Below are 24,472 nucleotides of genomic sequence, written 5' to 3'. Positions count from 1 at the left end.
CAAGGGGGCTTCCGGTCAGGAGAAGCAGTTCTGAGGGGTGGCGCCTGGCCGCTTTGGGCTTGGCCAGAAGGCACAGCTTATGTTCTTTCTTAGACATGCCCCTGCGTTCCAGAAGCCATCAATGGCCCCTCACGGCAGCTGAGACTGCCCTATGATCTAGCCTCTCTTGGACATCCTCTGAAACACTGATCTCTACCCTCCATCCTACCCCTGCATTCCACCAAGTTCCCTGGATCTCTGAGACCACCAGGGAGGAGGGCGCCCCTCCAGGCTGGTGTCCCAGCCCAGCAGGGGTCAGGAGCACCCCTAAACCATTGCCTTCAGGGGACTCCCACAGCATTCCCCTTGCTTCTAGCTAGACTTTCAGGAAACACGTAGAGTGGTAGAGACCTTCTCTCCTGCCCCCTTGGCATTGCCCACTGCTTAGAGCCCTTTCTCCCCATGGGCTGTGCCAAGCCATGAAGACACTGCCTATCTTTCCACCCGTAGTTCAGGGTGGCTGCCAGGCTGCCTTCTCCCTACCTGTTGGAAGCTTCCACTTCTGAGGAGAATGCTGCATGTGTGCTAAAGGGCCTCTATGCGTCATCCTGCCACTGGACGACATACGCCGGCTGGGACGTTCCTAAGGCCATGTTGCCCTAGTGCCTAGATATGTGTTTGCTGACTACGAAGAGATGTTGGCCTAGCACATAACATTCTCTTCAGAGTAGTACTGGGGATCTTTTAGCCACCTCATGGAAGCACCCAGAGTTTCCAACCAGAAGGCAGATCACAAATGCAAGAACAGGCTTTAGGGGACAAAATTCAGACCAGGAAGTAGAATGATGACCCAAGCGTGGGAGGGGTGCCATGGGCTAATGATGGGGAACGGGGTGCTGCAGCCTGAATGCCTGGCGTGAGTCCTGTACCCTCCACCTAACAGCTGGGGCATCTTGCACAAGTTACTTGACTTCTCTGGGCCTCAGACTCTACCTCAGCCAAATGGAACCATAATAGTACTTACCTCTTGAGGGTGTTGTGAGAATTAAAGGGAGTTTACTGTAACACTCTTAGAACAGTGCCCGGCGGGGTAGCCCCACATGAGGGACTGTTACGTAAGAAACATACACAACAGAGAAATGGACTGTGGATGACGGGGACACTCTGCAAGCAGAACTTGGAAGCGCACCAGGCTCTCAGGATGGTGGAAGGGCAAAGTCTTCAGGTCTAGGGAAGAAGTAGGCCGCCTCAGCGCATGTGGCCAACATTCCCAGGGAAACTTAACTCTTTATTTCTTTTTTTTTTTTTTTAAGATTTTTTTTTCCTTTTCCCCCCAAAGCCCCCCAGTACATAGTTATAGATTCTTCATTGTGGGTCCTTCTAGTTGTGGCATGTGGGACGCTGCCTCAGCGTGGTTTGATGATCAGTGCCACGTCTGCGCCCAGGATTCGAACCAATGAAACACTGGGCCGCCTGCAGCGGAGCACTCGAACTTAACCACTCGGCCACGGGGCCAGCCCCTCTTTATTTCTTTTAAGAAATTTCGCATTTCCTTCTTAGCTGAAAAGGAACAACAAACCCCCTGATTAAACCATTGTAGCACCCAGGAGCCGCCACAATTGGGATTTTAAAGATACTGGGATTCTGTCTCCATTTGTAGGTCTCGCTCTGAAAGTAATGCCAGTCAGAAAAGCAGCATGTGGCAGCGGAGAGCAAAGTAGGCAAAAGAAAGGGATCTCTTTGCGTGGCCAAAATGGCCATTTAATTGGATTTCATAGAAGAGTTGGGCTTTTTTGCTGCTAAAGATGGGCCCGGGGGCCACGCAGGCGGGTCTCCCTCCATCTGGACCGCTGCTGCACAGCATTCTGGGAAGGCAGGTTGAGGCTCCCGCCTGGAGAGGGGCTTCCACCCGAGAGGAGGCTGCTGGGGAAGGAGATCATGGAGGGAGGAGGCCATGGAGGGAGGAGCACACGTTGGGAGGAGGCCATGGAGGGAGGAGGCCAGGAGGAAGGAGGGAGGTGTGTGAGTTTGAGAAAGGCCTGCCCCTCACCTTCTGCTTTGCCTGTGCTCCCCACTAGCTGCCGGCAAGGACCTCTCCCCTCCACCCCTTGTTCTCCCTCTGCCCGCTCCCTCCCTCCCCCTGGCTTCAGAAAGGCTGCTGAAAACCCACCCTTCCCCCTGAGCCCCCGTAACCTCCCTCATTACCAACCCAAACAGGCCGAGCTCTCCATTTGCCACAGCTGGAAGATAATATATAAGCCATTTTAAACCTCCTGCCTCTGAGTCTGGCCACCAGTATAATAAAACACCCGGTTATTTTGTGTTTTATTAACTGCCTCTTCCCTTCAGTTTGCATAATAGTGAGTGAGATTTACATGCCGTTAAGACGGCTGTGCATTATTTTTAATAGAAGGTACGACAGGCTTCTCTCCCTCAGACCGTGCATGATGAAGTAACCTCTGAGATGCTGATGAAGATTTCGTTCACACTCGCTGGGTCGGGGCAGTGCCTTTTTTCCAGATGGATACTCTATTGTAAAATGACTTCCCGCCACATGCTCGCCTCGCTGTCCCTCTTCCGTGTCATCTTCCTCCGAACTGGATAAACTGCCCATTAAATTTAATTACAGCCCAAACGGCCGCATGTCTTGATCTTGTCCCCCCGAGTGTACAGCATTCCACCAAGGTCCTTGAGGAAGGAATAAAATAAATCTGGAGAAGGCATGCCTGCTTTCCGCAAGGAATGTTGTAGAAGGCAATGTTGGCCACCACCTTTTTTAGGGCTTCTAAAATTCCTCTCAGGTTTTCCTCCCCAGCATTCAAAACAAAAGCTCCTTAATATCATTGACCCCGTGGACTGGTTTTCACTGAGGCCAGGAACTACAGGTTTGGGTTTGGGACATGTGGTACCTGGTACTGAACTGTTTCCATTTGTCAGCGGCCTGGGGAACCTGGATGGTTCAGATCTGCCCCCAGAAGCAGCAGAGGCCTCACGAGCAGGCCTTGGCCACGGCCCAGGAGACTCATCCTCAAAATGTTAGTCGTCGCGAGACATTTTCAACAAGCAAGGACTTGCAGGACCTTCATTCGCTCATTGATTCATTCAGCCAGTGTTTACTGAGCCCCTGCTAGGTGGCAGGCCCTGTTCTGGATGCTGACAACACGGCCACAACAAAGCCAACAAGGAGCCCCTGTATAAATGAGGATATGATTGAGGGTCTTAAGGGAGGTCAGTGCTGTAAACAGAGCCGGATGGGAGCAGCTGGACTGCAGGGTGGGAGGGGACCATGATTTTCAATAGAACAGTCAGGGAGGGCTCAAAATAAAGTGACATTTGATCAGTTCTCGAAGGAATGAGGGAGTGCATCCTGTAGCTCTCTGGAGGAAGAGCAATCCGGGTGGAGGGAACAGCCAGGGCAAAGACCCAGAGGCAAGAGGATGCTCCACTTGTTCAGATAGACTCGTGCAGCTGGGATGGAGTGAGCTAAGGGGAGAATGGGAGGAGACGAGGTCAGAGGGCAGGGGCTGGGCCGGGGAAGGCCTTGCAGACCATCGAAAGGACTTTGGCCTTTAGTCTGAGTGAGATGAGAAAGCATTGGAAATTTTGAGTGGTGCAGTGACTTGCTCTGACTTGCATTTTAAAAGGATCCCTCTTGGGGCCGGCTCCGTGGCCAAGTGGTTAAGTTCGTGCGCTCCGCTGCGGCAGCCCAGGGTTTGGATCCTGGGTGCGGACATGGCACCGCTCGTCGGGCCACGTTGAGGTGGCGTCCCACATCCCACAACTAGAAGGACCTGCAACTAAGATATACAACTGTGTATCGGGGCAGTTGGGGAAATAAAAAAAAAAAAAGGATCCCTCTTTCCTTTGCTAAGAAGGTACTGCTAGGAGGCCAGGATGGAATGAGGGAGACGGTCTGGAGGCTGTTGCAGTAATCCAGGCAGGAGGTGATGGTGGCTCAGACCAGGAGGGTGGCAGCAGAGGTAGGACCTTTCCTTTAAGTCTTGACAGTTCTTTGAGGGGAGAGTGTGAACCTCTCAGACCTAAACCATCTTAAGCTACAACTGGACAATAGTCAGAATTCTTCCTGTTGCAGGTGATAGAAACCAAACTGAGATCAACTTAGATTTAAAAAAAATCCTTGTGGATCAGGCATGGCTGGATCCAGCAGCTCAGTATGTTCAGGACAGGACCTGTCTTCCTCTCTCTTTCCGTTGTTCATCTCAGCTTTCCTCTGCATTGGCTTCAATTTTAGGGAGGCCTTCTTCTCCTGGTGGCCCCTGAATGCTCCTGGCAACCCTCACTGACAGAGAGCTCTGCTTCCCCAATTGTTCCAACCAAAGTCTCAGAACTGAGCCTCCTTGGCCTGCTCTGGGTGACCTGCTCTTCTCCGAACCAATCACTGTGGCCAGGAGAAGGGAGCGCTCTGATTAACTAGACCAGAGTCGGGTGCCCTCCCTGCTCTTGAGGGAGTTAGGGAGCCCCACTCAAACCCCAAGAGCCGAGAGGGAGAGAGGAGCCATCCCCCAGATGACTCCAGAGGGGAGAGGGGGATGGCAGGAAGGCAGAGACACAAGGTGGCCATTTAACTCCTTTCACACTGAAGATCCTGCTCTAGAGATTACAGAAAGAAAAGAAAAAAAATCCAAAAACACTTTCTTGGGTATGTTGGAGTGTGAACCTAGCAAAGGTTGAGACCTTCAGTAATTTCTGGCAAGTTCTTAGTGGTGTTCTATTTCCTGTCTGTGCTGTGAGCATCCTCTTTACTGCTTACATGAGGAAAGATGGGTGAGGCTTGTCATGGGCAGTGGAGTGGGGCCCAGTATGGGGACTGTGCTGGCCAGGTCACCTCTGCATGGGAGGACGGCCACTGCTGTGGGCCGAACCCTCTGGCAGTCCGTGGGCAAGTGGGGGTGATGAGAAAAGGGGTCCAGCACTGATCAGACCCCCCGAACACACCAGGCACCATTTGCTTCCTTTCCTCTGGGATCCTAGCTAATCCTCCAGGCAGCTTGTGAGGGCAGGTGATATATATCACTCTTTACAGACAGGGGGACTGAGGCATAAAGAAAAGCCATCGCTTGCTGGAGGTCAAACCTGTCAGTTGAGTAGGGAAAAGGCCAGGTTTGGGGATCACGTGGACCTGGGATCCACTTCCAGCCCCTCCTTGGCAAGTTACCTCACCTCTCTGAGACGAACTTTCCACATCTTACAGCGAAGCTGCCGACAGCCCCTTCCTCATTGGGTGGCTGTGGGGTTCAGTGACGTGGGGAGTGAAGGCGCGGGTGAGGCCTGCTGTGGGCAGTCTCCTAATGCAGCAGCCATTTCCCCGCTAGGCTGGCAGCTTGCTAAGGGTGGTGTGTTCAGCTGTTAACCCAGCTCTGGCTGCGTGGAGGTGGGTGAGGAAACATCCCTGGAACGAAGGGAGGGAGGCAGATGAATAGGTAAATGACTCTTCATTTGAATGGATGGAGGAACCCAGCCAGTAGGTGGCCCAGGTTTGGACTGAAATCAGGTAACCTTCTCATAGGGAGGAGAGGAAGGGTCCTCTCAAGTTATTTTGTGGCTGTCAAAAGACTTAGGGTCCTGGGACCGGCCCAGTGGCATAGTGGTTAAGTTTGTGTGCTCCACTTCGGCAGCCCAGGGTCTGCAGGTTCGGATCCCAGGCACAAACCTGGCACTGATTGTCAAGCCATGCTGTGACGGCATCCCATATAAAACAGAGGAAGATTGGCACAGATGTTAGCTCAGGGCCAATCTTTCTCACAAAAAAAATAAAAATATCAAGACTTGGAGTCCTGAGTAGAAGCTGCTGAGGAACTGGAGGCTGGTCCTTCCTGGGAAAGCACAAGGAGAAACAGGTGTTACCTCAGGATCAGTCCCTCTTCATGCTGCCCACAACGGGTCCCATTGGCTTCCTGCCAGGACATGCCCATGGAGGCTGGTCCTGCCTCTCTGGCCAAAGCCTGGGCCTGGCAGTGGGACAAGGGGCGTCATGAGAGGCAGGCATCTGGCCACCGCCACACTGAGGACCTCCAGAGAGTCTAAACTTTGTTGTTGCATTTTGTTTTTTCTTTTAACTATCATTGTCACTTTTCTTTATGTTTATGAAAAATTGCTAACGCAGAGAGAATGGAGTAGTGAACGCCTGTGATTACTCCACAGCCAGTTGTGTTTCATCATCCATCGGCCCTCACACGCGGTCTCCCCGTCACGTATTATATGGAAATATGGAAGTCAGTTACAAACATCCCATTTTGTCGCTAAATATTTTAATGTGTTCTCAATGACAGAAACTTCTGCAAACAAAAGCATAACAGCAATGCTATCATTACTCCTGAAATAAAATTCACATCTCAAATCCCTTAGTATCTCAAATTTCCAGTTTTCTCATATATGTCACAATTTCTTCAGTTTATTTATTTGAATCAGAATTCAGATAAGGTCTATACCTTGTAATTGGTTAATAAGTCTCCTAAAAATCTTTTTTTCCTGAGTCAAGTTTATTGGGGTATAATTTACATAATATGAAATTTATCTTCTTTAAAGGTATAGTTTGATGAGTTTGACAAAAGTGTACGGTCCTGTAACCACCACCCTAGTCGAGATGCAGGATGTTTTTATCATTCCAGAAAGTCCCCTCCTGCACCCGTGTGGTCCACCCTCCCCCACCCCAGCCCCTGGACACCACTGATCTGTTCTCTGTCACCGTCGTTTGCCATTTCCAGAGTGTCATGTAAATGGCATCGTTCTGTGTGTAGGCTTGTGTGTCTGTCTGCCTTCTTTCCCGTTGTCTGATGCTTCCGAGGTTCCCCCTTGTTCAGCATTGTCATCGATCAGTGTTTCCTTTGTTGTTACTGCCCTTCAGCATCCGTTGCTTGGTTATGGCACAATTTGTCCATTCATCGGTTAATGGGCATCTGGGTTGAGTCACTTTTAATCCGTAGGTTTCTCTTTCCATTTCTTTTTTTCCCCTTTCAATGTATTTGTGGAAGAAACCAATTCATTGGTTTTATGGGGTCTCCCGCGTTCTGGATGTTGACAGTCGGTCCCCCGTGGTATAGTTTACCGTGTTCCTCTGTCTTTTGGATTTCTTGTACTTAGGTCTAAAGGCTCGCTCTGATCCTGGTTTGACTGTTTCATAGATGGTGGTGTGGGTTTCCCTCAGGACACTCAAATGACAGGCTGCCTCTTTTTAAGATCTTAGCCACCACGGATGGACAATGCCTAGAGCCATTAATTCATCAGTTATGAAACAGTGACTCTTCCTTCCACCATTCCTTCGTTTATCATCTGTTACTTGATCCTTCAGTGGTACACAGATAAAATTTTGAGCATTTTTCAAAGACAAATTCAAGCTAAAAACTCAGCCACCCCACCAGGAAGCTCACTGATCCACACTGAAGTGTCAGTGCATTAACAGGAAACGTGTTGAGTTCCCCGCCTTCTCAGAAACTGCCCCTGATGGTGTTCTCTCCCTCTTAGAATTCCAGTGCTGACCATCGAGTCCGACTGGACCTGGGCCTCTGGGACAAATTCAGTGAACTGGCCACCAAGTGCATTATTAAGATCGTGGAGTTTGCTAAGCGTCTGCCGGGCTTCACTGGCCTGACCATCGCAGACCAAATCACCCTGCTGAAGGCCGCCTGCCTGGACATCCTGGTAAGTGCCCTTCTGAACTCTCAGTCAGGGGCTTGGGGCGGGGACAAGGGGACTGAGATGCTTTGAAGACCTCCAGAGGCTTCGGTTCCGCCAGCCTCTTGTCCTGCTGTCTCTGCTGCACCCTGAGTCCCATCTTCCCTGCCTGAATCTTAGTTTGATTGCCCAAGACTCAGAGAACCTTCCTACCCTCTCTACCCAGTATGGGAACCCCCTCTACATGACCTTGGGGGAGGGCCCAGCCAGTGTCGGTCACAGGCCTTCGGTGATGGCTTGCTGACCCCTAACCCCTTCTGTGGGCCAGCGCTGTTGGACTTTAAAAGGCCGTCAGGATTCTCCAGGCTAAACCGACTGGAGGTGGCACAGAGCGCCCTGCTCTACCCCCTGACTGCACACCACCTCCCTCAGTGGCCTTGGGAAAATCCCTTCCTTCTGTGGACCTCAGTTTCCCAAACTGTGCAAAAGGGAATCTGTGATGCCCCTCTGCTCCCTCCTATTCTCACACTGTGTCTTCTACAGCCCTAAAGAGGGTAGGACACTGTCACATCTTGTCCTTGGAGGGTCTCTGCTGGCTAGACATCCACCTACTCTCTCCCTATTGAGGCTTCAGGGATGGTGTGATCAATCCTGAGTGGGACCGTTTCCTCAGGCAGAGAAGCAGCTCCTGTTAGAGGCAGCAGGGATGTGTCCTGCCTGGGGGTGTGTATGCTGACAGTCCTCTGGTGGCAGTGGGAGGGAAGGCTGTCCCCCGGGCCTGCATCAGAAAATAGGGAAAGTAGGGGCCAGCCCAGTGGCACAGCAGTTAAGTTCACACATTCCACTTCAGCGCCCCAGGGTTTGCCAGTTCGGATCCCGGCTGCAGACCTGTGCACCACTTGTCAAGCCATGCTGTGGCAGGCGTCCCACATATAAAGTAGAGGAAGATAGGCATGGATGTTAGCTTAGGGCCAGTCTTCCTCAGCAAAAAGAGGAGGATTGACAGCAGATGTTAGCTCAGGGCTAATCTTCTTCATGAAAAAAAAAAAGAAAATAGGGAAAGTAAAGTTAGCTGTTGAGGTTATTTAAAAGCATAGATTTTTCTTTTTATTACACCCTTCATGGCTTTGGGTATAAACCATTGTGCAAAGCAAATACAGTTGCTCAGTATAATTAAACACACACACACACAATCCTGCCCCAGAGGAGAGAGGACTCTGGACAGGGGAGTTGTGCAAGAAGCTTGAATGTCTGTGTGTCTTTCCATTTGCTGGTTGGATCTTAGCAGGAGTGGTCATAGTTACTCAGTAAACGCCAGGCGCGAGGCATCCTGAGAGCATTTATGGTATTTTTTCTTCTCCTAAAATCACAGGGTCAGGGATGAACCTAGGAACATTCAGAAAAACTGAACCCCAGAATAGCATAACTTGTCACACACCTGCACCCTGCAGAGTTTCCAGCCTCAGCTCTTTTGAGCCTCACACAACTCTGTGAGCCTGGGGGTGGGAATTCAACCCTCGAGATAAGGAGCTGGAGGCTTGAGGGGTCACCCAGTGCTGGGGCCGAAACTCCAGACCCAAATCTCTCAACTCCAAAGCCGTGAGAGGCGGTGCAGACATGAGAGGATTAGAAGCATAGACGGGGCTGGTGTTAGAGGTGTGGGCCACAGGGAGAGCCAGGCAGACCACCGGAGATTGATAGAAGCAACTTGGGCAAATCAATCGTGATGTTAATAATGAGCTGGTAGGATATTTAACAGCAAAGCCCAAGCTTTTTAATGCTTTCCTCACCAGTGCGTCAAGTGTGGTGCTCCACAGAATTTCACCTAAGCCTCACAAAACCCCCCAGGATGTTAGTAGAGAGTGGAGTTACCGCCACATGATGACAGGGGCCCCAAAGGCCTAGAGTGGCTGAGTGATGTTTGAGGCAAGTCAGTGTCTTCTCCAGGGGATGCTGTGGAATTCTGGTTCCTCTGCATCATGCAGCCACCCAGCAGGGCCCAGAGCTTTCCCGATGATTGGGCTCTGACTTTGTCCCTCTGCTTGTTTCTTGGTCCTCCTTTTGTTGAGCTGCCAGGTTGTGACAGTTTGTGATTCCCTCTGCTCCAGCCCTTTGAGAAAGATGGAGTGAGAGATGCTTTGAGATCATCCAGGAAAGCATCCTATTTCCATAACACCACATGCTCACTGATCAGGGGGCTAGATCCCCCTTCATCCCCTGTCCAACTCCCAGCAGCCCTCCTCCCACGTCTCAGATTTACACTGAGCCCCACAGCACTCCTCCGGTTTGCCTGTGGATCTGAGAATCAGTCCTGAGCCCCTTGGTAGAGTCGGCCAGAGGAGGAAACAATTTCTGTGACCTTAGTCAAGCTATTGAACCTCTCTGAGCCTCCGTTTGCCTATCCATAAAATAGGAATACAAATCAAGAAGGCATTAACTAAGGTAATTCCATTGTTGTTAGTGTAGTCAAATGGATTCTGACCTCTGGCAGCCCTGTGTACAGCAGAGTGGAACCCTGCCTGGTCTTTTTGCACCACCCTCCTGCCTTCCAGCACTGTATCAGACAATGCTCCGCTGCTATTCATAGGGTTTTCAAGGCCAATTTTTCGGAAGTGGGTGGCCAGGTCCTTCTTCCTAGTCTGTTGTAGTCTGGAAGCTCCACTGACCTGTCCACTATGGGTGACCCTGCTGGTATTTGAAAGACCACTGGCATAGCTTTCAACATTGCAGCAACACGCAGCTGCCACAGTATGACAAGTGACAGATAGGTGGTGTGGTTCCCTGACTGGGAAACGAACCCAGGCAATGGCAGCGAATCCTAACCACGAGGCCACCAGGGCTGGCTAGGTAATTCCTCCATGGGCTTACACACAGAGCGTGTGGTAGGTGCTCAGTCAGTGATGGTGAAGGTGGGGACAAGGCTGCCACAAGCACCTGGGGGGAATCCTAGCCTCTGTGGCAGGAGTCAGGAAACTTTCACCTCTCATTCCTGGCCTCATGGGGGTGAGGGGTTGGGCTGGGGTGCAACAGGCAGAGGAGAGAAAGCCCGAGCAGGGGAAGGGCAGAGACCTCTAGTCATATGAGATGAAGCAAAAGGAATACTTCTGCGGCCCCAGACAAGAGCTCCTTTCCAGGAATTTGTAGCAAAGGCAGTCAATCACAAGATCCTGAAAAATGCACAAGTTCCAAGAGCATCTTTTGGATGAGACTGTCGACAGGCTGAGCTGTTTGGAAGAATCTTCTTATCTAAGCCGTTGATGTAAGGAGAGAGTGAGACAGAGAGACCAGAGGATGGACAGACGGACGTGGACTGCGGTTTTTCTCAGCCCCTAGGAAGGAAAGTCAAGGTTGTCCCAAGAGTCATCAGCCCCGACCTAGTGCCGCCCATTCATGGCCCCCAGCGCATTATGTAGCGGGTAGTCTCCTCACTAGCTGGGCCATGTGCTCCCGGGTGCAGGGCCGCTGGCTGGGGCTGGTGACGTGGTGGGAACACAGCGTCCATGCAGGATGGGCTGCCCAGGCTCGAGGTGGCTGTGGGGGGAGTTACTTTACGATCACAAGGGAGGAGGTAGATAATGAACCAGCAAATGGATTAGGCAACATCTTAAGTGCCACAAAGACAAACAGAAGCAAAAGCAAGGGACGGAGCTGGCGGAGGTGCAGGGGTCCCTGTCTGTAGCGTGGATAGGGAAGCAGGTGACCTTTGCAGAGACCTGAAGGAAGGCAAGCAAAGATCAGGAACCAGGAAATGTCAGAGAGGTGTGCAAGTAGGAGGAGAGTGGAGTTCAAAGGCCACGGGGCAAGGGGGGCCCTGGCAGTTGAGGAACAGTGCAAGTGAGTGTGCCTGGAAGGGAAGGAGTGAGGGGAGCAGGGGGGCAGGAGGGCCAGATCCCAGAGGAAGTGGGCTTGCGATGGCACATGGGTTTCCAGTCTCGGTGTCGTGAGGAGTCATGGATTCTGACCACAGGGCAGCCGTGGGCTGGCTATTGTTTAAATGTCTACTCTGTCTAGTCACATGGGATGAATAGATACCGGTTGAAGAGGGAAATCCCACATTTAAGTACTAGTGCGTGCCAGACACGGGATACTGTGGTGGCAGGGGCGATGAGGCCTCGCCCTCCAGGAACCGGCAGGCTAGCCCTTCCACCCGCCCGGGCCTGCCCCCGGTTTCACCACAGCGCTTGTCTCCTACCCCCGCCCCAGCATGGCTCCACATCCATCCTGCTCCCCTTCTGGCTGCCCCAGCTGTTAATAGTGGTTGTAAACGTGGGCTCTGAAGCCAGCTTGCCTGTCTTCAAAATCTGGCTCTGCCATTTACTTGCTGTGTGACCTTAGGAAAACTACTTCCCCCCGCTGAGCCTCAGTTTCTTCATCCTGAAAATGAAGGTGATAGGAGAAGCTTCCTTTCAGGGTCTGGAGAGAATGAAATGAGCAATACAGGGCTTGGAGCAGAATGGAATGTTGTAGGCCTTGGTCCTCTTACGTATTATTATTGTTACTGTTAAACCTCACTCCACCCTCCAGGGGATTCTCTTATTATTCACGTTTTGCAGATGAGGCAGCTGAGGCCCAAGTGGAAGCCAAAGGCCCACGGGTCTCCCCCGAGAGGAGGTTCCTGTTATCTGGAATACCCTCCTTTCCCCCATGCCCCCCTTTCCTCCTGGTCAACTAGTCATCTCAGCTTAAATGCCCCCTCCTCAGAAAAGTCTTTCCTGACTGGCCACTCAATTCTTACCCTCTGTCCCCACTGGTCTGTCTCATTGCTCTTAACACATGTTGTAATTGGAAATGTGTTTACCAGTGCCTCCTGCACTGGACTGTCGGCTCCAGTGGGGTTGGGGTTGGTCATGGTGGCTGAGATCCAGGCACCAAAGAGGCAGTCAACGAATATTTGTGAATGAATGATGGGTGGATGGATGAGCAAATGAATTAAAGATTAAAATTGGGATTCTAGAACATGTGCTACATTCTGAGTGTTGCATCTGAGCAAGCTTCAAGTGGGAGGTGGCACCCACAGGGCTTCCCGGGGCCCTGCCACTTGCTGCCACTTGCAGCACCTTGCTTCTGGTGATGCAAAAGGGACTGCCTCATGTGACTTCAAAACATGATTTGGGGTCTTGGGGACCATGAAGCTCTGCAGGCACAGAGGGCCCTTCCCACAGGAGCCTGTGCCTGCCCCCTTCCGGGGACCCAGTAGAGGACTAGCCCCCAGCCTGGAGAGGAGCGAGTTTGGGCCTTCCAGCCCCACAGCCTGAGTTCAGGCCTCAGCATCGCTTCTGGCCATCTGTGCCATCAGGACGACGTCCTGCGACTCTCCGAGTCTCGGCTTACTCCCCCGTGGGTGTGGAGCCATCAGCCCAGCAGTCCCCGAAGTCACTGTGAGGCAGGCAGTGTAGTAGCTGAGAGAGTGGGCTCTGGAGCCAGACTCCCCGGGTTCAAATCCCAGCCCTGCCTTTAGGAGCTGTATGAACTTAGGGAAGCTCTGAGACCTCTCTGAGCCTCAGTTATCTCATCAGTGACACGGGTGTATCAGTAGCTCTTCCCTAATGAGGTTGTTGGGAGAATTAATTGAGTTCATGCATGTGAAACATTTAGCATGGTCCCCGACACATAGTAAGGGCGCCTTTAAATTAGCATCATCGTCTCGTCATCATCAGTACTGGGAAAGCCCAGATTGTCTTTGTGATCTGTTTAGTGCTGAGCTGCTATATGTATGTATGCACATACACACACACAAACACCCACACACACGTATGCACACACACACACGTGCTATCTGGAGCTGGTCTGTTCAATACAGTAGCCCCGGCCATCAGTGGCTGTTGAGCACCTGAAGTCTGGCTGGACTGAGATGCTGTAATTGTAAAATAAATTGTAAAATAAACAGTCGATTTCAAAGACTTAGTATTTAAAAATGTAAAGTATCTCCTTAATGATTTTTTTTATATTACACATTGAAGTGAAAATGTTTTGGATGTTAGGTTAAGTAGAATGTATTATTAAATTAAGCCCACATATTTCTCTTCACATTTTAAAGTAATGGCTCCTCGAGTGCTGGTCTAGGAAGCAGTAACAGGAAGAGAAGGACGAGAAGAGAAGGTGGAAGTGATGGTGTGTGACTTTAGAGACTAAAGGCATCGTGGCCTCCTCGTTTGCTCTCTTCAGCCTCTTGTTTTGGGGGAAGCTGGTTGACATGTCGTGAAAGGCGGGCTGGTGGCAGGTCCACTGGGGAAAACATTTTGGTCCCATGAGCGCATCGCAGTGGGTCCTGTGTACTGCCGGGGAGGATGGCGCGAAGCTCTGGCTGCATTATGTTATGATTATCACTGCTTCAGCATTCCCACGAGCACTGGAAGAGAAACAGTCAAATCACATCAGGATCTGCCCACAAGTTGCCAAATACAATTAGTGCAGAGACTGGGATGGGTGAGCAATTTGAGCTTTCTCCTTTGCCTAAAAACTTAGAAATGCCTGAATGCCCCCCTCAGGGGGTTACGAGGTGGGAGAAATTCTGATGATAGAATCCAGTTCATTACTAAATGAACAAATATTTGTTAGCCACTTCTTGTGTGATCAACACTGCCCTAGGTGCTAAAGAAACAGCAGGGAACAACACAGATAAAGAGCAGTCTCCTTCTAGAACCTCATCTTCTAGAGGGGTGATGGGTCAGTAAGCTCAGAGAGTGACAGTGCTATGGAGAAAATAAAGCTGAGTGATGGGTCATACTGTGGAATACTACACAGCAATGAAAAAGAACTACTGCTACATGCACCACCATGGGGAAGCTCACAGACATGCTATGGGGTGAATAAAAGCCAGGCACATAATAGAATATACTGTGTGATTACATTTATCCAAAGTTCAAGAATAGGCAAAACTAAGCTATAGGAATAGAGATCAAAATAGTGGTTACTTTGGGGAGGAAGTCTGATCAAGAAGGGGCCAAGGGAGCCTGCAGGTGCTAGAACTGTTTGCATCTTGATCTAGGTGGTGGCTACACAGGTGTCTACTTAGGGAAATGCATTCAGCTGTACACTTGAGAGGAGCGCACAGCTCGAGGCAAGTGTGTTGTATTATCTACTGCTGCCTAACAAGTTGCCGCAGAACGTAGCAGCTTAAAACAATAAGTGTTATTGTCTCGCGTGGTCCCTGGGGGTCGGGAACTGACTGAGCTGGGTGCTGCTGCCTCAGTGTCTCTCCTGAGGTTGCAGTCAAGACGTTGGCCGGGGCTGCACCATCTGAAGGCTGACAGGGGCTGGAGGGCTGCTTGCAAGGTGGCTCCTCACATTTGCCTGGAAGGTGGTGCTGGTTGCTGACAGGAGGGCACAATTCCTTGCCATGTGGACTTCTCCATGGGGCTGCTTGCACGTCCTCATGACCTGTCACCCGGCTTCTCTGGAAACAAGAGACTGAAGAGAGCAAACAGAGGAGGCGGCCACGATGCCCTTTATGACCTAGTCTCCGAAGTCACACACCATTTCTTCCACCGTATTCCATCATTAGAATCAAGTCACTAGGTCCGGCCCACACTCGAGGGGAGGAGAATGAAGCTTCATTCCTTAAAGGAAGTAGAAGCAAAGAATTCGTGGGCATATTTTTAAACCACCACACATTATGTCTCAATTTTGAAGTAATTTTTTTTTCGTATTTCAAGAAAATAAGATGATGTGATAGAAAATAATGGGTTTTAGGCAGTGTGCTCACTGTGGTTTTGGGGGAGGTAACATTTGAGCCAAGCTCTGAACAGGAAGAATCAGCCGCATGAAGAGCAGGGGAAAGCATCGAAGGCAGAAGGAACAGCAAGTGCAAATGCTTTGCTGTGACGAGTTGCTGGAGATTCAGAGAGAAGACCTGTATCGCCAGAAGGTGATGGGCGAGAGCAAGGGAGGGGCAGTTGAAGGTGGCGGGCTAGGTGGAGGCCGTGGAGGCTGCAGGAAGCAGTGTGGATTTCATGAATCTGAAGATGACTAGAAGCCATTTGGAGGGATTTTTGCAAGCGAGAGATCTCCTCTGATGAACATTTTGAGCAGCGTGCTCTGGCTGCAGGAGTGCGAGTGGGAATAAGGGACGGGTTCCGAGGCCCTCACTGGAGGAGAGGCGGCGGTGGCTTGGATTAGGCGGTCATTGGGACAAGTGGACAAGTCTCTGGCTCTGCCTCTGGGATCTCATGTGCTTAGATCTTTCCAGGGTTCCAGCCTCAGGCGATCTGCTCCCAGGTCACCCAGGAAACAGTGGAAAGATACCCAGTTGTCCTTGCAGAGAGAGAGATCTTTCCTGCCCTGCGGAAGATCAGCTTCGCCCATCAGCAGAGCTCTGTGTCATCCCACAGGGCCCTCCTTCGGTGGGTCAGTCTTTCCTGGGCTATTTTTACCCATCTCATGGGACCTGCGTGCTCCTCTTCCCAGATAAAATGCCCTCCTTTCAAACAAAGGGTGTTTTAATCCTGGAGAAGCTCTTGATGGTTGCCACTGGCATTTGACTTTAGTGTGACAAAATGAAATCCCTATGTTTTTCTCAAGAGGCAGGCCTGGCCAGAAGCCATGAGGAGGACGCTGCTGCCTGCTGGGCCCGCTGGGGCAGGGGTGGGTGCAGAGGCCCCCCCTAATGAAAGAAGACATTGACCATTCTTCCACCGGAGGCCACACACCTTCCTCTCTGGACGGCCCATTTGTACTTGCTTTTGGTTTTGGACTTTCTGGAGAGAGAGGCAGCAGGATATAGTCTAAATGCTTCATCAGAATCCAAAAATTTTCCAGCTTTTTTTAAAAAATGGGTATTACTTTTGTTTTATTTCATGGTTTTTTTTTTTTTTCCTGAGGAAGATTCGCCTGAGCTCGCATCTGTGCTAGTATTCCTCTATTTTGTATATGGGATGCCACCACAGGATGGCTTGATGAGTGGTGTGTAGGTCTACACCCAGGATATGAACCCGCGAACCCCAGGCTGCTGAAGTGGAGCACATGAGCTTAACCACTACACCACCAGGCCACCCCCAAAATTTTTCTGTTTTTGAGGAGGAGCACCCTTCAGGATAGGATAGTTCAAAAGCGACATTTGTACACTGCAGTTTGGACTTGAATTTTTTTTTTTTAAAGATTGGCACCTGAGCTAACAACTGTTGCCAATCTTTTTTTTTTCTTCTCCCCAAAACCTCCCAGTACATAGTTGTATGTTCTAGTTGTGAGTGCACCTGGTTGTGCTATGTGGGATGCCGCCTCAGCATGGCTTGATGAGCGGTGCCATGTCCACACCCAGGATCCGAAATGGTGACACCCCAGGCCACCAAGTGGAGCGCGTGAACTTAACCACTCAGCCTTGGGGCCGGCCCCTGGACTTGAATTTCTAAGTAAGCTGTTGACAGCTTGCAAACGCCTAAATCCTGGCCTTCTAGTCCTTTCCAACAAATCCCCAGTTCCTTTCATTCTTGCAGAGATGGATCTTGTGAATTCATATCTTGGCAGCGCACTCAGGCTGCAAAGACTTACTTAGTACCTATTTGACTCCAAACTGGAAATGCATCTGGAGAATTCGAGCCCATAAATATTGAGCACACTGACTTTGCCCATCCCCTGATGACTCCCTGCGTAGGCGGCACTTCCTCGTGTTTCTCCAGGTGGTTGAGGAACGTTGCACCGGGACCAGGAGTCCCGTGTTCTGCCCAGACAGCGTTACTTGTGTGGTCTTGGGCGCCACACTTCACCTCCCAGGGCTTTCAGGGGGACTAAGGCTTACACCCCATGACCTCTGGGTTCCTCTGCTGTTCTGACTTTGGGAATGGCTTCATATCGCATCAGCTACCAAGATGAACGGTAACAGGCCAGCCAAGCAGGGGCTCAGAGGAAATGGCCGGGCTCAGAGAGGTCCCTGGGCAAATATCTGAGAGGTGAAAACACCCACCCATCCAATGAAGAGGAATCTTTGTGATGTCTTGCTAACCACTCGCATTCATCATCGGGTGCTTTCCGGCTCACTGTGCCACTTGATCACGCAGGAACATTAAGAATTTGAGGATGTGCCCTGATTTAGATCATGCCCCTCCCCGTATGAGGTAAGGTTTGTAGAGTTTCCTGTTTCCAGGCCATAGGCTGTGTGCTCCTGAATACCAGGTGGGTCACAAGGCACCTAGCCCAGGAGACAAGTGAGGCTGATGTTGAAATCAGCACTGGGCCCGAGGTCATCCCGCCTCAGAGAGGCGTCTGGGATCGGATGGTGGCCTGAAGAGGAATGAGGTGGCTGTGGAGCAGAGGTTAAGAGCACAGGTTCAGAGACAGCCTGAAGCAAATCATGCCACCTAGTAGTTACGTGACCTGGGACAAGCTATTTGAGTTTGTTTCCCATCTGTAAAATAGGGTAACCTTAGTACCTAACTCATGGGTTGATACAAAAATTAAGCCAAATATTAGAACACCTAGCACGGTACTGGCATGTAGTCGGTGATCAATAAAAAATTAGCTGTTATTCTGTGCTGGAGGTGAGGTGTGCTATTACTCACGCTTCTCCTCCCAAAAGGTTTCTTCTAACCAAGACGATGTTGGAGGCAGACTATTTTTTTTTTTAGGAAGATTAACCCTGAGCTAACCACTGCCAATCCTCCTCTTTTTGCTGAGGAAGACTGGCCCTGAGCTAACATCCATGTCCATTTTCCTCTACTTTATATGTGGGATGCCTACCACAGCATGGCTTGCCACGCGGTGCCATATCCGCACCCGGGATCCGAACCAGCAAACCCTGGGCCACTGAAGTGGAACGTGCAAACCTAACCACTGTGCCACCGGGCCGGCCCCCAGGCTTTTTTTTTTTATGAACAGGGGTCCCACACCTTCATTCTACAGGGTATCCTAATGTTTTTGTCTAAATCCACAGTGGAGTCCAGCATGTTGGAGGAGGGCTGGCTTCCAGCTCACCATCTTCTTAGAGATTCAGAGAACCCCAGAGCAAGGACACAAGAGCATGTCACCTTCCCATGCAATGGCCCCACGCCCGGTAAATGTGGTCCAGTGGATATGAGGCTCTCGCAATCACACTGCCAATCAGATAGGACGGTCTTCCCCACGGGAAGTGTCCTCACCCCAAACCCCCAGCACTTCTTTGACAAGATGAAAGATTTGACAGACGTTCTTGTGCTATGAGCCCTGGTGGACATATGGGGAGTGAGGAAGGGGCTGTATATGGGGAGTTCCCTTTTAGGTGGGAGTCCTATGCGTTTCTCAGAGGACCACTTTCCTCTGTACATGGCCATGAAGCAGGAACATGGTGATCACATCTGTCCTCCTCTAGGCTGACGTTAAGGTGCACATGCGTGGGAACCATACCCAGTCAAACTGAGCACCAGCATCTGGAAAAAGCTCTCTGCTCCCTCAGCCTGCTGGGCTCTTCACTTCTGTCCAGGCGGGATTAATTTCTCTCTCTGCTGCAAGCAGCTCTGAGGCTTTTTCAGAGGGAAACGTCAAGTGTAGACACCTGGTTGGCAGAGAGGCCCTTCGCAGTTGTTGGTGCAGAAATGTGGCTCTGGGTGGATCAGGGCTGGGAAGACATGGAGCTCCTACTAGCCGTTAGGATTGGTAGGGCAGTGGGAACGCGGGACGGTGTTGACTGCATCCAGAAGCAAGGCATTTTGGAGTTTACCATGCTCTGAGCCAGGCCCAGAGGCCCAGAGCAGTGAGCAGGCGATTCTTTGGTAGCAGGTGTCCCAGGGTGGCCAGCAGGGGTATCTATCAAGGCCATGTCAGGTGAGATTGGGAGATGGTGGCAGCGTGACCAGGCTTCTTGCCTATGGAAATCCCACCCATACTTCTGGGCTTAGTTGAAATGCTGCCTCTTCTCCATGAATCCGCCCTTGATTTCCTCCTGCTGGGTCTGAACCTGGCTTCTTCTGACACCCTAGTGCCTTGCTGGTTCCACTCCTGGGCCTTGTGTTATAGTTGTTTGTGGAACTGTGTGATCAGTATCGTGGAAGGGGGACCCTAACTTGGGTTTGAATCAGATTCAGCCACATTTTAACTGTGACATTGGGTTGGACACACGGCTTAACCTTTCTGAGCCTTCAGTCTCTCATCTGTAAAATAAGAGTAATATTCACTTTACCAAGTTGTTTGAAAAATTGAATGTAGGGCATGCATAACACTTGACATACACTAGACATCTAATAAATGGTAGATTTTTTTTTTGTAGACTGTAAGCTCTTAAATAAAAAAATAGGATCTTATTCATCTTTTTATCCCCAGCACCTGGCACAGTGCCTGGGACATAAGTAGGTACTCAGTAAATGTTTATTTGAGTCAAATGAATTACTTTTAGCACAAGCAGATACTTCTCACAATTTCCTGTGTCCTATTTATTATTCCCGAAATAACTTTAGCCTGTGTTTTGACTTCTGTCGCCTTTTAATGAAAGAGCTGGAGAAGACATTCAACATCCAAAATGGGGACAGGGTGCCTGATGCGATGCAAGAGCTCCTTGGAAATCTTCTGGTTATTTCCTGCCTAGATCTGATTGATGCTGTCAGGACAGGCTGGCTTTGATGATCCATCAAATATGGTTTTTTTTCTTCCAGATTCTTAGAATTTGCACCAGGTATACCCCAGAACAAGACACCATGACTTTTTCAGATGGCCTTACCCTAAATCGAACTCAGATGCACAATGCTGGATTTGGTCCTCTGACTGACCTTGTGTTCACCTTTGCCAACCAGCTCCTGCCTTTGGAAATGGATGACACAGAAACAGGCCTTCTCAGTGCCATCTGCTTAATCTGTGGAGGTACCAACTACCTAGAGAACCCTCATAAGATTCCATGAAGAACAACTTATACTTGTAATTTATGGGAAATTCCTCGTCTCCATTTTGGAGTTATTTTGCATGGAAAAAGACATGTGAATAAAGCCAGGCATGCATGCTTGGAGTTTGTTGCATTTTTCCATATTGTTGTAAATTAAAGGTATTTGGGATCCATCTGCTCTGAAATACCAAAATGCTACATATCCAGTTGTCACAGGTATTTTTTTAAGGTGGGATCAGGCTATTGTGAAATAAATTGCCTAGGGACGTTTTCATGGTTATCCAAGGGACTTGCTTGTGCTGTTTGCTAATTTGGTGGCTGGGAATACAAACTGTGTTGGCCCCCCTACAATCCTTGGATGACTGGGATAAAATATGGCTTTCTTCTTCGTAGTGATCCCTAATGGCTCGAAGGAGGCTGAGTCATAAGTGGTTAAAAAGTAAAGGCTTTAATTAGGGGGTCAGTTTACCTTGCTTTTATAACTATCCGGCTCAAGCTTTGTTTTAATTCAGTTCAGTAGTGACACCTTCTGGTTATGAGAAGTAATTCTTTCCCTGGGACAAAAGCACCCAGCCATCAAGATGTGTTTTCAACCAAGAAGAGGGATAATTTTCAAGTACCACTGCTTAAAATAGTTGCATATATCTTCAAATTTGCATGTGATTGAAACATCGTATTAATAAAGTCAGAAGATAGTAGGAACAAGGAAACAAGGAAGAGGGGAAGTGGGCAGAAACCCTCTCTCCTGGAAAGTGCGTAACTGTCCTGATACTAATTGTTTAATACTTTATTCCTGGTATCTAGACCGCCAGGATCTTGAGGAACCAACAAAAGTAGATAAGCTACAAGAACCATTGCTGGAAGCACTAAAAATTTATATCAGAAAGAGACGACCCAGCAAGCCTCACATGTTTCCAAAGATCTTAATGAAAATCACAGATCTCCGCAGCATCAGCGCTAAAGGTAATTCTCTCGAGTCCACACTGTATTCACGAAGTGGACTTTGCTCCTTACCACGTTGTATTGCTCTGTTAAACCCTGTGTTTTAATTCAGGATGTTTGTAATAGCTGCCTTTTCATTGTTGTTGTTTTGGAATTCATTTCTCATTGAAATCAAAAGGAATTAAATAGTACTCAGCCTTAAAAAAAAAAAAGAAAAAGGAAAAGGAGAGCTCAAATCTTACCCTACTCAATGACCTTAATAGATTGGGAGCTTTAAAATTCATATGACTCAGTAATTAGAAAAACTGTTTTCAAGAGAATGTACTATATGACAGGCTTTTTAATTTTTGAGTTTTATACATTTCATTCCAGCTTTCCACACATGCTCTGGTTTATGTAAACTTGACTCGTTTTTCCTGAACATCCAAGCTTCAAGAACAATGAATAGTACTTAGGGTAATTGTTATTGGTTAAGTTTCTCTCTCAATGTAGCCATTGCTCTCTCGTGTATAGGCAGATTTACTTCTGCGCACTTCTAAGCAAAGGAATTCTTGCCTTCCTGAGAAGTATAAGTATTCTTTGCCTGGTGATTTTCAGTTTATGTGGCAACTCGAGCAATTACTGAAGTGCCTAGAGCCATATCACAGTTGAGGGTGAGTAGGGTTTTCTGTGTAGAGAGAAAACTCAGCAGCTCTCTCTGGTACCAAACGTGCTCTTGTTTGTCAAGCTCTTTGCCCATTAGCATCCTCTGTCCCTGAAAACCTTGGCAAGCCAAGGAACAAACTCGAAATTTCAGGAAGTGCTTAGAAGCCAGTGAACTTGTTTGACGAGGAGTCTCAATTCTTGAGCTCCTTCTTAAGGGTTTCTTCAGTGTGACATTCCGAGTTCACCCCTAGCACGGCATTAAGAGTAGAAGCAAGCGGCAGATACCAGTGCTGACCTTTGTAATTATGATGTCTTTGACTTTAAAACAATAAGGCTGTTTAACTTAAGACAGTCATTCCCTATGTCTAGCTAGACCAGTGCTAGGAAATTTACTGTGATTATGGGCAAATAGTCTGTAATCTGCCTTATCCAATACAGTAGCCACCAGCCACCTGTGGCTCTCAGGCACGTGACATGTGGCTAATGCAGGTGAGGCACTGTTTTCCTAATTAAGTTTAACCAATTTAAATTTAAATCACCACATGCAGCACGTGGCTGCTGCCCCGGACAGCGCGGTGCACCAAGTTGATAATCACCGCACATTTATTACTCACATCACCTCCTCCATCCGTGGTAACTGGGGTCCTTTAAACTGTCTCATTTGCAAGATATCATTTCTGATTTTTTATCAGAAACTTCTCTTTGTAAATTAAGTAAATATATACTGATACTCTTTCCTGAAACTGACTGAGGCATGGAATTATCAAATTTAAACATGTCACCACATCTCTGCTGCTTTTCTATAGATATAATAAAAATATTTTAATGTTGTAAAATTAGGATAACCTCTAGAAGACATTGATAGCAGTTTTCACCCTTGTGAAAGTAGATGAAAGTTGACCCTTAGTTATTCAGCTTAACTCCTTATCTCTACTATATTTCTATTATCTCTCTTTAAAAGGTGCAGAACGTGTAATTACCTTGAAAATGGAAATTCCTGGATCAATGCCACCTCTCATTCAGGAAATGCTGGAAAATTCTGAAGGACATGAACCCTTGACCCCAAGTTCAAGTGGGAACACAGCAGAGCACAGTCCCAGCATCTCACCCAGTTCAGTGGAAAACAGCGGCGTCAGTCAGTCACCACTGGTGCAATAAGACACTTTCCAGCTACTTCAGACATTCCCCAGTACCTTCAGTTCCAGGATTGAAAATGCAAGGAAAAAAACATTTTTACTGCTGCTTAGTTTTTGGACTGAAAGTATATTAAAACTCAAGAAGGACCAAGAAATTTTCATATGTATCAATATATACTCCTCACTGTCTAACTTACCTAGAAATACGACTTTTTAAATTCTAAAAATCAGCCATTTCATGCAACCAGAAACTAGTTAAAAGCTTCTATTTTCCTCTTTGAACACTCAAGATTGCATGGCAAAGACCCAGTCAAAATGATTTACCCCTGGTTAAGTTTCTGAAGACTTTGTACATACAGAAGTATGGCTCTGTTCTTTCTATACTGTATGTTTGGTGCTTTCCTTTTGTCTTGCATACTCAAAATAACCAAGACATCAAGGTTATCAAACAGACTACTGTACAAGTCCAGCTAAGAAAGGTTCAAAAAGATAACTGTCTTGCTTTCACAGAATAATCAAGACATCAAGGTAAGGAAATGGGACTATTGTACAGTATGACAAGATAAAGCTAAAGATATTCTAATTTAGTTAGTATGGAAGCTTGTCCTTGCTCTTTTTGATGCTCTCAAACTGCATATTTTATTTCATGTTGCCCAGTAAAAGTTATACAAATTCACTGCACTAGCAGAAGAGAATTCTGTATCAGTGTAACTGCCAGTTCAGTTAATCAAATGTCATTTGTTCAATTGTTAATGTCACTTTAAATTAAAAGTGGTTTATTACTTGTTTAATGACATAACTACACAATTTTTAAAAAAAGATACATTTTTACAGTAATGATAGCCTCCAAGGCAGAAACACTTTTCAGTGTTAATAAGTTTTTGTTTACTTATTCACAAGCCATTAGGGAAATTCATGGGATAATTAATTAGCAGGCTGGTCTACCACCTGTACCATGTAACTCTAGTGTCCTTCCCGATTCCTGCCTGAAATAGGGGGGTCTTTTCCAGCCTTCTTGATGCCCAGGGGCTAACATTAACTCCCAAAGGCATGGGCAGAGAACCTGCGTCCTTTGACCTTGTTCAATCACTATGAAGCAGAGTGAAAGCTGTGGTAGAGTGGTTAACAGATACAAGTGTCAGTTTCTTAGTTCTCATTTAAGCACTAGTGGAATTTTTTTTTTTTGATATATTAGCAAGTCTGTGATGTACTTTCACTGGCTCTGTTTGTTTGTACATTGAGATTGTTTAACAATGCTTTCTATGTTCATATACTGTTTACCTTTTTCCATGGAGTCTCCTGGCAAAGAATAAAATATATTTATTTTAAAGGTGTATGGGAGCTTTTACCACACTTTCAT

At 48.4% G+C, this 24,472-nt stretch overlaps 1 protein-coding gene across 2 annotated transcripts in view; it reads left to right on the top strand.

Moving 5' to 3' along the window:
• RARB (retinoic acid receptor beta) overlaps nt 1-24,426 on the top strand; it is a 166,834-nt gene extending 142,408 nt beyond the window's left edge. The window contains exons 6-9 of one of the 2 annotated variants that reach the window (XM_046641578.1): nt 7,462-7,638; nt 20,166-20,370; nt 21,194-21,352; nt 22,938-24,426. In XM_046641578.1, coding sequence (XP_046497534.1) covers nt 7,462-7,638; nt 20,166-20,370; nt 21,194-21,352; nt 22,938-23,134 — 738 coding nt within the window. In that variant the 3' untranslated portion in view covers nt 23,135-24,426. The remainder of the gene's footprint in view (nt 1-7,461; nt 7,639-20,165; nt 20,371-21,193; nt 21,353-22,937) is intronic. The other variant, XM_046641572.1, reaches the window with a different exon arrangement.
• Nucleotides 24,427-24,472: the final 46 nt, after the last annotated feature.

The sequence above is a fragment of the Equus quagga genome, chromosome 1, assembly GCF_021613505.1.
Source record: "Equus quagga isolate Etosha38 chromosome 1, UCLA_HA_Equagga_1.0, whole genome shotgun sequence".
NCBI classification, from domain to species: domain Eukaryota; kingdom Metazoa; phylum Chordata; class Mammalia; order Perissodactyla; family Equidae; genus Equus; species Equus quagga.
The sequence above is the reverse complement of the archived record's forward strand: the minus strand, read 5'-3'. Positions and strand labels throughout refer to the sequence as shown.